This window comes from Musca autumnalis, unplaced genomic scaffold (genome assembly GCF_047663935.1).
Source record: "Musca autumnalis isolate F117 unplaced genomic scaffold, ASM4766393v1 scaffold_2, whole genome shotgun sequence".
In the NCBI taxonomy this organism is placed as follows: Eukaryota; Metazoa; Arthropoda; class Insecta; order Diptera; family Muscidae; genus Musca; species Musca autumnalis.
In genome coordinates this window covers 75,767,331-75,780,045 of record NW_027411755.1, presented here as the reverse complement: position 1 = coordinate 75,780,045, position 12,715 = coordinate 75,767,331, and the positions used below count along the sequence as shown (strand labels likewise).

The 12,715-nt window shown below is 35.8% G+C and overlaps 1 protein-coding gene across 44 annotated transcripts in view; it reads left to right on the top strand.

Annotated features, from left to right (window-relative positions):
• The window catches only part of Nckx30C (solute carrier family 24 member Nckx30C), a 370,077-nt gene that overhangs the window by 141,972 nt on the left and 215,390 nt on the right, over positions 1 to 12,715 (top strand). For 30 of the 44 annotated variants that reach the window (XM_073968003.1, XM_073967993.1, XM_073967977.1 and 27 more), the window contains one exon: positions 4,534 to 5,111. In XM_073968003.1, coding sequence (XP_073824104.1) covers positions 4,534 to 5,111 — 578 coding nt within the window. Of the gene's footprint in view, positions 1 to 4,533; positions 5,151 to 12,715 lie in introns of all 44 variants that reach the window. The other 14 variants (XM_073967975.1, XM_073967981.1, XM_073967995.1 and 11 more) reach the window with 1 other exon arrangement.

The following is a 12,715-nucleotide window of genomic DNA, read 5'->3' as shown; positions in this document are numbered from 1 at the left end:
GTAGGGTTTTGTCCTGTCAGATCCAGTTCGGATTTTATGGTCTCGTCTAAACCGGGCTAAATCTACACATTTTTGCATTTATCAGGCCTTTATCTCGGAAACGAATAGGAATTTGGCCTTGCTGTCTTTAGCAATATTGTAGCCCTAACCTAGTAGAACTTATCTCTTGAAAAAACAACATAAGAAAAACTCCTTCTAGGGCATCAAAATCTATAAAATATAGAAAATTTTTCATAATTGCTGAAATTCTGGTCAGTATCGGCTAAACTATTTGGAGTTGAGCCAAGTAACCGTTTGAAAAATCTTCCAAATAAAGTTCTCAACAATTCTTTAGAACATTCTGAAACTCTAAAATGCTTACTTCATGTTGTTTCAGCGGTATTTTGCATCACATATTTTACAACACGTATTTCAAACACAGTTGACACCAACAGTTTATTCTCGCATTTCGGATTTAACTACATTATTGGCATTTTTATTAAATTGTCGTTGAAAAATGTACTGAAAACAACGGCATAGAGGCATTTTACAACAATGACATGTTCTGAAGAGTTGTGTATTCTTTTTCCAAAAGAAAATATTCAGAACAAAATAACGGTTTTGTTGATACGGTGACAAATGTATAAAAATTGTGGAATTTTTTCATATACTTTGAAATTTGAGGCAATAAATGTAGTTTTTCGAATTCAATATTTCTCCAAATATTTTATTCTTGCCCTTATCTACAAATTTGCTTCAGAGGTCAGAAGAAGATTCGCATTGGTTTCAGAGATATAGCACCGAATTTCTTTAAAAACTCAATATTTAACCATATTTAGATCGGGCCATAAGATCCGAGCTGGATCTGACACAGTAAAACCCAACTAGGGTTTCTGGTCGTTTGGATCTGTACTTTCAAAAAATCCTCAGTTCGAATTGTAAGATTGCACATGTACAAACTCTGGTCTAAAGACTCTGGATCTCCTACCAGCTCACCCAAGTGCTCCCACTGTACGCAACCAGACCTCCGGAAATGTGAGTGTTGTCGATGGCATAATCAGTCATCCAATAATTGGGCAATAAAAACCTAAATCAGCCGGTCCAGATTTTATCATACCTGTAATGCTGCACAACGCATCGGAGGCATTGATCTCACATGTGGAACATATTTTCAGGCCTTGTTTGTGTTTTTCGTACATTCAGGTTCTATGGGGAGAAGTCACTGTGATGTACATCCCCAAAGTCATAAACTTCAATAAGACTATAGGCCTATCAGTCTCTCTTCTTTTCTATTAAAACCCTTCGAAAAGCTGCTGGACCTTGAGATCTGGGCCAAGCTTTCGAATAATGTTATAAGTTCCTCCCAGCATGCCTAGATCAAAGGTCTAGGATAAATGAACGTCTTAGGACTTATGGACAGAAATATGGAGGGCTCAAACTCAAACTACACTTTTCATAGTGATCACCAGGATGTTCGCAAAAACACTATCGGAACTCATGCATGGAGCTCTAGTCAAACTAACAAGATGAAAACGCAACAATGATCTTGGTGTGAACCCATCAAAAACAGAACTGGTTCTTTTTACAAAGAAGAGAAAATCACTCAACCGATGTTTGATGGAGCCACCTTGGACCTCTCTTTAGAAGCCAAGTAGCTCGGCATAATTCTGGACCACTAAATAGCATGTGAGCCAAGGGGGTGCAGCATCCAATTTTGATGTTCTGGTCAGTGGTTGAATCGCAGACCAGAACATCAAAATTTTCTTTTGTGGCAAAACACCTCAGTGTAATGTAGGCGACATTTCCTGAGTGTTCCAGTCGTAAAACACGCCGTTCGGTCTCGGCATAAGTTGTAGGTCCCACATTAATAAGCCAATATGATTTGGTGTGCACTAATTGATATGAGAGAAGTCTCCCTTGTCCCCCCGAAGGGACAAGGGATATATATAACACTGAAAGAATGTCGATGAAAGTGCCTAGAGAGGTCTAATAGCCCTAAATTCATGCAAGAACTCCATTGGAACGAGTTGGGGACTGAGACCATAGGTTATCCATTGGATTGTCGCGACCATAGGTGTGATAGAATGCTTTGAGCAAAACATGTGGTAAAATCCAAAAAGATATATCCACAAACTAAACAACTTCCAAAGAGCGGCAGCACTACCAATCACCGGTGCCATGTAGAGCTCTCCACAGGCCGACTTCTATGTACTACTTGATCTTTATCCATTGAATCTCGTAGTGCAGGATCTGGCAGCCAAGAGTGCATTCTGACTTAAGAAGATAAATAAATTCATGGCACAATTCCGAATGTGGTTACGCTGCAGTTCTACGACGATCGGGACTACCACTGGGATCGGGTGTACATCAAAACTTTACTTCGACCAGATTAAGGTACACAACCCCATAGGGAACTCCTCGCCTCTGCTCTGTATAGAGGTATATAAAGATGGCTCCAAAACGGAAAAGAAAACAGGAGGAGATGTCTACAGCTTACTTACGGCTCTCATACAGGTTTAACGAAAATTGTAGAGTCTTCCAAGCCACAGAACGGATAGGTAACATGAAAAGGGGCAATTGCCTTACTATCAAGTCTGCGGAGGTTTTGGACTAGAGAAAGCCCTGGAGATGCTAAAACCAATCGTTAACTTTTTTAGGGTTCCGGATCACTGCAACATTGAAGGAAATGAAATAGCGGGTAAAATGTCGCGTTGTGGATCAGAATCAACCGATATGGAAGTCGACAACTCAATCAAGCCACCCCTGTGTCATTTCATGCGGCAGTTGGAACAAGGATGTCGCTACAAGGCTAGCCAAATCTGGAACAATGAACCTAGATGTAAGGTATTCAAGGCAATCAGATCAGTCCTCTTCAAACGAAAAACTACATCTTTGCTCTCCATGAAAAACTCGGAAATGAAACTAACGGTGCACAGTGGTTCAGAAATCGAGTTTCCCGGCCAAAACCCCACATTTTTTGTTGTCACAAATTTTTAATACCTATATGGTATTCTATAGTAACATATTGAAAATAAGGAAAGCAAAAAATAAAATAAAAATATTGAAAGGTGTGGGCGTGGTGTACTCCTAAAGACGAAAAATGTTTCCCAATTTTAGAAAATACGTAATTTTTGCAAATTACTGGAGAAAGAAACAGCTATTTCTCAGAAACTACAACAGATATTGTGTTCATTGTTTTTTCGTTAGCTAGGTAGGATTATTTAATATCTGTTTTAATAAATTACATGGCGTTTACACGAAGTGAGTTATTTTATTTTTGTTCAGGTACTAAATTTTAGTGAAATTCCAAGTTAAGTGGACTAGAACTTTAAAGGAACAGCTTGGAACAATATTTAGTTTTCACAGAATGATGCCCGAGAGTGTCCTCTGTCAGCTCATATATACTTTTGTACCAGTCCCGTTCCGTCCGTTTAACAATTTTTTTAAATTTTTTGAAATTACATAGCTAAAATGTGTGTTTTTTACATACCGTTTCCCATATAAATTATAGCCTTTTCACACAAATGGCAATTTTTTAATATGTGAGTTTTTATAAGATTTATAAGAGTTTTAAGAAAACCCAAGGAGTATTTTTTTATTTTGAAAAAAAAAATTAAATTCTTCAAAAAAAAATTTGAAAAAAATTTTTAAAATTTTTTTCCAAAAAAATTTTATTTTTTTTTTGTATTTTTGTGGTTTTTTTATTGGCGTCTGTCTTTTTTAAATAGTTAGAACATATGAAAAACTCAAAAACACTCATATTTTGATGCAAAATATGAAAAACTCAAATTTTTAACTTTGACCTTGAATTCCTCTCCAACCACTAGACCGAATTTTGTGTCTTTTATTGAGTCAGAAAGTTGAAATTGTTATCTGTCGAACAAAAAATTATCTCTATCCGTTAATCACAGTTCACTTCAGAATAAGATCAATGTCCTGTAAATGGGAAAGATATGATACTACTGACTACTGCAGGTTATGCGAATATAAAGAAGAAACATAGACAACCGAGCACTTATTATGTTGCTGTTCTATGCTCACGGACATCCTTCTGCCAAACCGAGCCAACAAGTCTGTTTCTTCTTGCCCAAGGTGTGGAGTGGCTGCATAAAGACTCACATTCTCTCTGTCTCTTTCTCTCTCTCTCTCCTTTCCTATCTCTCCGAAAGTCTCTGCCACTTATTCCTTCCACAATTATCTACTTTCTTCAACTTCACTTTTCAGCACTCTATGTATTATAATGAACACAGTGGGCCACAAGGTCTCCAAGTGTAGTAGACAGCTACTACGGCAGCTATCTAACCTAGGTGCGACTGAGCAGTCATTAAGGGGTTACCGTATTTTTCACTTTCGAGAAATCTGTTAAAAAGAGATTCTTGATAAAATATATAGAAAATGTTTTTTTTTGGCTAAACGACATGGGTTAACCCCCCAGACCTTCTGTAGTATCATGTAAAATATATTCGACTAAATTTGTATAGAATTTCAATATTTAATAAAAGCCATTTAATAATTCCTTACTAATTTCCAAATTTTATTTTTCTCTCTTTACAGAAACACATTTTGATAATACGACTGTTACAAAAACACCGCTCTTCCCCACAGATCTTTTTACAAAAGAACAATTAGAGAATGGTGCCGTAATTTGCCACATTATCGGTGTGATATATATGTTCGTAGCCTTGGCCATCGTTTGCGATGAATTCTTTGTGCCTTCCCTGGATGTGATCATCGAAAAACTAGGCATTACCGATGATGTGGCTGGTGCCACATTTATGGCGGCCGGCGGTAGTGCTCCAGAATTATTTACATCGGTTATTGGCGTATTCGTGTCATTCGATGATGTCGGCATTGGTACAATTGTTGGCTCAGCTGTCTTCAATATTCTGTTTGTCATCGGTATGTGTGCACTGTTCTCACGGACGGTGCTGTCGCTGACCTGGTGGCCACTGTTTCGTGATTGTACCTTCTACAGTATCAGTTTGCTGGTGTTGATATACTTTTTTCGCGACAACCGTATCTGGTGGTGGGAGGCGCTTATACTCTTTTGCATTTACATTTGTTATGTGGGCTTCATGAAGTGGAACGTACAGGTGGAAGGCTGTGTGAAGAAACTAATATCGAAAAATAAGGTGACTCGCGTCAGAAGTACAGATCAGCTTATGCCAGCAGTAAGTAGTTGGGAAGTTTTTTTGATATCAAAAAACAAAAAGAAATTAAATAATTGAAAATACCAAAATCAATTAAACAAAACGAAACAATTGTGAAAAAATAAGAAAATATCACGCGTTTGATGCTGTATTTTGTTTATATGACAAAACAAAAAAGTAATGTCTTATTTGTCATATATTGTAATTGAAAACAAATGAAAAAAAAAAAACGAATTGAAAATACACACAAATCAATTTAGTATCCTTTTAAGTTGTTATTTTAATATTTTATGTGACATTCCTCAACCCTCTAAAAAACAAAAAAAAAAATGTTGATATATTAAATGCCAGTATTTTAGTTTTGATTTCTTTTGACAAGTTTTATGAGTTTTCCATTAACAGGTTTTGACCACATGTAATTGGTTTAGTTTTGTTTTATAATTTAATTTGGATTCTTTGAGTTTGTGTAAAATTGAAATTTCTATTTCAATTACAGTTGTTATTGAGTTTGTTGTGTATTTTTTGTTAGTTTCGTTTCAATTTTATGTTTCATTTTTATTTTATTAACCCAATTGCACATTTGGCTTAATGCATGACTCTCTCTCTCTCTCTCTGTGTAAGTGTTAACAAGAGTATTTAATTTAACAAAAATATACACAAATTTTATTTCATGTTTTTAACTACGTTTTCAATACATTCATACAATCGCAAGAAAAAACATCTCACATACCGACTCTTTGTATTAAATTTATATAGCTTAACTTTTTCTATGAATATATACGAATTTTGTATCCATATCAAATTTCTTAATTAAATTTATTTATTTTTTTAATTTTCAATGTTAAGCAATTAATGCAATCAATTAGTTTCAGTTTACAAAAATTTGTGGTGGATTATGAATCATTGTGTGGATTTAACAGGGATATCTGTGGATGAAAATAAAAGTATTTAAAGTCTTTGGTTTTGGCGTAAGGTTGAAATAAACGTATATTTATGTGTAATATGAAATCTTATCTTAAAAATACAAATCAGAATATTGATATTAGGATGTTGCTACAATGGGAATTTGGCCTTAGAATATATTTCATATCATGTCGATTAAGGTGGAGCGATTTTAACCCTTAAGGGACGCTTCATATTTCTGATTCTTGGGATTGCACTCAGCAAAAAAGTCCAGTAGATCATACATGTACGGTTAAAATCGAGCTTCCCCGTTTGACTTTCTGTTGTTTTTTTTTTTATTTTTTGGAAATTTTGCCAATTTTCTTGGGCTCATATTATGTAAACTATTGCAAATTTTGACTTATTTTCATGCAGTTTTAGCCTTGTTTTTCGTGAAAATATTGTTAAATTACATTTTCAATTTCACAAGGCTAAAACCGCCAATACTTTTGTGATGGCGTAAATAAATCTTATCAATTGTCTTGGCGACAATTTTTATTTTTAGTATTGGGTCAAAAATCTATATGTTCTAGTTTTTATAGGACAAAAAAATCACAGAAAAATGTTACAAGAATGGTGAGTTTTCTACATATTCACTCTTTGGTCATGAAAACGAAGATTTTTCTAATTAATAAATTTCAGAGAAATAGCTTCAACTTTACTTTTGAAAATAATATCCCAGACAGAATAATTTGAATTATGTCGCGAGTTCATATTAACTGTGGCCAAAAATAGAAGGAGTTGTTGTTAGGTGCATCAATTTTGGTACACGTACCTATTATTGACTTACTATTTGCAGGACAAAAAACTGGGATTGTCGGTCCACGTTTCGATATAGCACCCATAGAACCGTACCTCCCTATTTTCAGTATTTTGAAAGTTTTAGTCATAATGACCAACCGAAATAACTGATATTTGGTGGTTAGTCTTCAGTAGAGGTATGAAACATTCCCACTGAGAATTTTGGTTGTAGGTCCACGTTTTGATATAGCCCCCATAGAACGGTACCTCCCGATTATCGGTATTTTGAAGATTTTAGCCTCATTATTATACCGAAATTGCTGAAATTTGGTATTTAGTCTTCGTTGGGGGCATAAAACTTTAATCTCGAAATTCGTCTGCATAGCTCCAAGCCTTCATATAGCCCCCGGACGGTACCTCCCGATTTTCATTATTTTTTAGCTTTTAGACTGACTATCACACCGAAATGCCTGAAAATTGGTATTAAGTCTTCGTTGGGGCTTATAACTTTCCACCAGAAATCTGTCAGTATAGGTCCTCGTCTTCCTGTAGCGCCCATAGAACCGTACCTCCCCATTTTCGGTATTTTGAATGTTGTGGCCTTAATATCCACCCGAAATGAAATTCGGTGCTAAGTCTTCATATTTTTTGTGAGATTACTGAATACATCAAACTCTTGTCTTTACATATGAGAATTTTTCTTTAAAAACGTTTTTTGACCGATTAATGGCCAAAAACGGTCCATTTTTTGTAAAAAATCGAATTTAGAGTATCGCTATTCCCCATTTTAGAAAAAAAAAATATATTTTAAAAAGTCTCTCGTTTTAAAGCAATATTATTACGTACTTAATAAGCCCACAAAAATATATGATGATCCGTTCCATCGTCTTCGCGCTATAGCCAACACCGCGAAGCCCTTTGTTAAAATAGGGGGTGAGGTGGTCGCTGAAAAGGAGAAATAACATTTTCGTCTGCAAACCTCTGCAGCTGGAATCTTTATACGTTTGAAGTACTCACTTTTCACAACTCAAACAATAAATAATATCGATATACACTTTTATACAAATATTTTCCCACTCCACTAATTTTAAAATTTGGTTCATAAGATCGATGTACTAAGTACCACAGACTTGGGTAGCTGTTAACACCATATGATCACTTTTTACTTCCAAACAAACATAAATCTATGTTTATTACATACAAAGCAACTTTAAAAATTCATTTTAGTACGATAAATTACTTTAAATACTAACATTTTGGAGCATAATACATGTTATTCATTTTAGAAAAATAAGGACAAAGGACATATTTCCAACAATTATCGGATTTGAACCTTCCCATGGACAAAACTACGTGGCAAATCAATACCATAATTCAAATTCCTTCAATTTGAAATGTTTACTATAAATTCTCATCAATAAATTTGTATTGCGATGTACTTGATTTTGACAATTTTTGGCCACGGTCGTGACACTGTGCACTGCCGTCTGTCTAGGGCATAAGACAAAAATATGAGCCCAAGAAAATTAGCAAATTTTCCAAAAAAGAAAAAAAATCGAAGTGAACGTGTGGACGCTCCATTTTCACCGTGGATGTATGATTTAGTGGAAAAGTGAAGCATACTGATATCGGAGTGTTCAGTTTACTGAATTGAGATAAAAAATAAATCATATTTTATGATGCCACGTGTCCACATACGAGAGTTCCATAGAAACTTTTCTTTTCTTAAAACAATCACGATGTACAGTTAGGTTAGACGAATAATATTCTCGACGTGGAATATTCCTCAAAAATATTTTTTTTAAAGTCATACTCCTTGATATTTCAGCCAATTTACTGCTCTCTTTACCCAATCAGTGTATATAGCACCCGATATAGCAACCGACTTAATAACGTTTCAGAACTGCCTAATCCTCTGCCTCTCGACATATTCCTGCTAGTCGAATACAAAATTTGGGAGCAGAGACGACGGAATTTTCAAATAAGAGATTCGACCTACGAACCCGACGACCCCCAAATCAAAGAGCCGACTTTGGAAGTCAGTAGGTTGGTTGGTGATGATGTTGCATCTGAGTGCTGCATAATTGGAACCGGTAATAGTGAATGTGGTCAACGGTTAAGGCATTATCGAACCTTAAGAAGAAGGATGATCGGACTTCTGTCATTATTGTTTTGGCAGATATGAAGAGGTGAGCCGGTTATTTTAGACGACGAATTATTGAGCAATGGTGATGTAAAAGAAGCTCTATGAGCCAGGAGTTGGGCATGAGCGCAAAGTTGTCAACTTATCTTTAACCACCCTAATAGTTTCCGTAGCCTCTACTGAAGCCAGGTAAGGATGCCGGCAAGCGTGAATCGTCCAAGCCCAGTTACGGATCATTATACCATTTCCACCCTTTAGGTATGAATAAAGCCTTTGATACGGTCAAAATACTCCCGGACTTATTTGAAACGTTGGGTCCCCAACGCTATATGCGTGGCCCCAGGAATGAATGGAATTAAGAATCAAAAAGTCCAGACGCCGTAGACTGAAGCAGTGAGTTAGCCTCCATTTTTCTGCAATTCCATGACGGCATTGAGAAAGTTACGGACGAGAATGATTGTACGCTAATGGCTTCAGGTCTTACCGTTGATAACATTTGTGTCAGGCTATATGATTCCCTAATTGATTTTGTTGAGTTCTCTCATGCAAGGAATGTGAACATATCCGTCACATGGGTTTAGAGTAGACAAAAGAAATCGAGTATACTCTATTCTTCTATGTCCGTACGTGTGTGTTGGGTGCTACAACAACAACAACTCGATGATGGTGATGAGTAAAGGCGTTCTTAGTTGGTGGACCCCCTTAATCAGTGTAACATCAATTCGAAGCTGCTTTCGTTCACAATAAAGAGCTTATCTAGTCCCAAAACAAATAAAAATTACTCTGCTGTTCCGAAGCCAAAAACTGTGCTACACTTCTGTTCTGCTACAGTTCTGTTGTCATTTTATTGAACATCCATCAAGCGTGTCGTTATTCGTAGATGCAAGAATCTCAAAAGAGATCTCCTTCACATTCAGTAAAGCTGAGAAAGCTATCTTCAAATCTAAACCCTTAGTCTGGAAGCCATCTTAATGCTCATGTTGAAGAAGGTCGGTGCAACAGACTTGGGTTACCTGACCAGTAGGACGATTCTATAACTCATTTCTTGAATTACAGACAAATATCGAAAGAATTAAAACGCGAAATTATGAACGAAAATTTCAAATAAAAGTTGACAGCACTCCTGCTATCAGTAGAACTTTACGACTGCATTTTTGGTCGCTAAGTTACCAAAAATATCGTTATTTAAAGAAATAAGAATAAGAATTTTAATTAATTTACGCTTTTTCGTCGATAACTCACAAAATGGGTTAAAGAATCGCACTACTGAATTCTAGAGTCTCGAATAAATCGCTACCAATGGAGAATCCTACTGCTCGACTTCTCTTCTTTCGCCTGTAGCGAAAGGTTTAGAATCCTTGTTGCTCCCATGCCTGAAAATCGCTTCCATTTTGCTACCCATAAACTTGCTTTCAAGGAAGTACATAAAACAACAACTTTTGTGCTGGAGATAACAACCAATATTGCGAATGGCCTAAATTAGCGGCGGCCGCCAGAAAGTACTATTGTAGTAACTCTAGCCCAGTCAAAGGTGTCCTATACGGTCGATCCTTCAATGCTGATTTGCTACATCATTAATTCCACCCTTTCAAATGATGTCTAGCGTTGGCCTACCACTTACCTTAATCGTAGGCAAGCAGTCGTCCAAGGCCAAAAAACCAAATATCTCAAGATCAAAATGGGAGTGCCGCAGGCGAGGTCCTTTCACCCATTTTGTTCAACCTTGCGAAGCAAATATTTCTATGGTGTCGTAGGCTGATGACTGTTCCAATTTGGCATGAGGCGTTAATATTGATGGAGTAAGTGCTCAGATTTCCGTCTATCCAGCCACTGTCGATAATTTCTTCCGGGGTTTGTTTTATTAAGCCAGCAACGTAATCGGTATTCACTTCTTGGACGTGAGAACTAAACCTATAACTTGATATATTCATCGGAGACAGGCGTACGTATATCCACACTCAATAATCAAAAAATACTGTGTGTCGTCATTGATAATCTCCTCCACTTCTCTCTCATCAAGTATATAAAACAGAAAGTGAAAGTCGGGAATAAAGTCCTCAAATCACTAGCTGGCACCTCTCCTGGGTTGTAATAAGAAGACATTGGTAGCAACGTATAAGTAATCGATCGGTTCCTACTAAATTATGCAGTTCCAGGGTTGACTTGCTTCTTCAGCGACACACTATGTAAAAATACATACTTCAAATCGGGCAGTACCGTTATATGACGGCTATACCAAAACGTAGACCGATATAGTCCATCTTCGAAATTTACCTGCCACGAAACAAAATACCCATCATTCCAAAATGTCAGCGTCCTATCTCATTTTGTGTGGATGCTAGAGTCATTACCACAGACTCATAAAAAACAAAAAGTCAAAACAGCAAAAATTGCATAACTTATCTATTTTTCAACCGATTTTTCCCGTTTTCGAAAGCTATCTAAATTTCCTTTTTGCGTTTTCTTCGCACTTCAACCACTATAACATAACCATTTCAACCGATTTCAAAATTTGATGTCTTGTTCGAAAGATATTATTTGCCCCTTTGAAATAAAAAACGATATATAGAAATACATATGTTGTGAAAAATAGATGTTATGCCCGTTTAAAGTTGAAAATTTTTAAAACCCCATTTTTCACTACAATTACCTTTATAAAACAAAAAAAACCCAAGTGACCCAAAGGAACCAAAGTTCTTTTCGTTGTAAATGGGTCAAACACGATAGAATTTTTTCATCAGAACGCTTGAATATTTTTTTAGTCAACTTTTGTAGCAGAGTGTAAGTAATATTCCTGTTCTTTTTCATTTTCAATTTTTTAATTATGTTCGTTAGGAATGAAGTCCCGATAATATCCAAAGATATTGTCATTTCCAATCTTCTTAATATCGCAGCAGAATCGCAAGTGTTATCCTAGTCATTTAATTAAATGAATTTTTAATCTGCTCATTTACATATTCGTTATAGGCATGGGCGCATATTTGTCTGATGTCTAGCCTTTTATCCAACCAATCTGGTTAATCTGGAAGCAATATATTTTGGCTCGTGACAGTTAAGATATGAGGGTATCTCCAATTTTTGCTTAGAAAATCCAATGATAATAATTTTATTGACAGTTATATGTCGTTTCTAGGAACCCGTAATTTGTCCATTTGGTATGTCTAGTTTTAAATTTCGTCCAGGTATTCGTATGAATTGTGGCAAAGAAGAAATTTGTTTTTTGGCTATTAAAAATCCTGGATATTAAAAATAGTCAATTTTAGATAAAGGAAGAATTTACCAAAAATCGTCAAAAATAATAGCAGGAAAATTGGTTGCAAAATAACTCACATTGCGTATTACCGGTAAAACTTGGACGTCCAAAGTTAACTTTTGTGGCTCCAATGGTTTTTGCTCACCCGGAATCAATACAAGAGATTTCTGATGGATAGCTCGTCTAGGAATATTTTTTTCACATCTCCCATGTGTGACCCAATACTTTGTCGTTCTTCAGGACGTTTTAAGTTCACGACTTTTGACGAGTGTCAAAGGTAACATCTTAAATGACACCTCGATGTTGAAATTTAACTTCTTTTTAGGATTAAAGGGCTTCTAGTATATTTCTTGGATATTTGCCATATTTAAAACGATTAGGACCTTCCATGTCATTAATAACCTTGCAGTCAATTTTAACAAAAAATAAAAATGTTTTAAATACTGAATACCAACTATCCTCCTAATTATAAAAATTTAAATTTTTTCAATTCAGTTGCCACAGTTT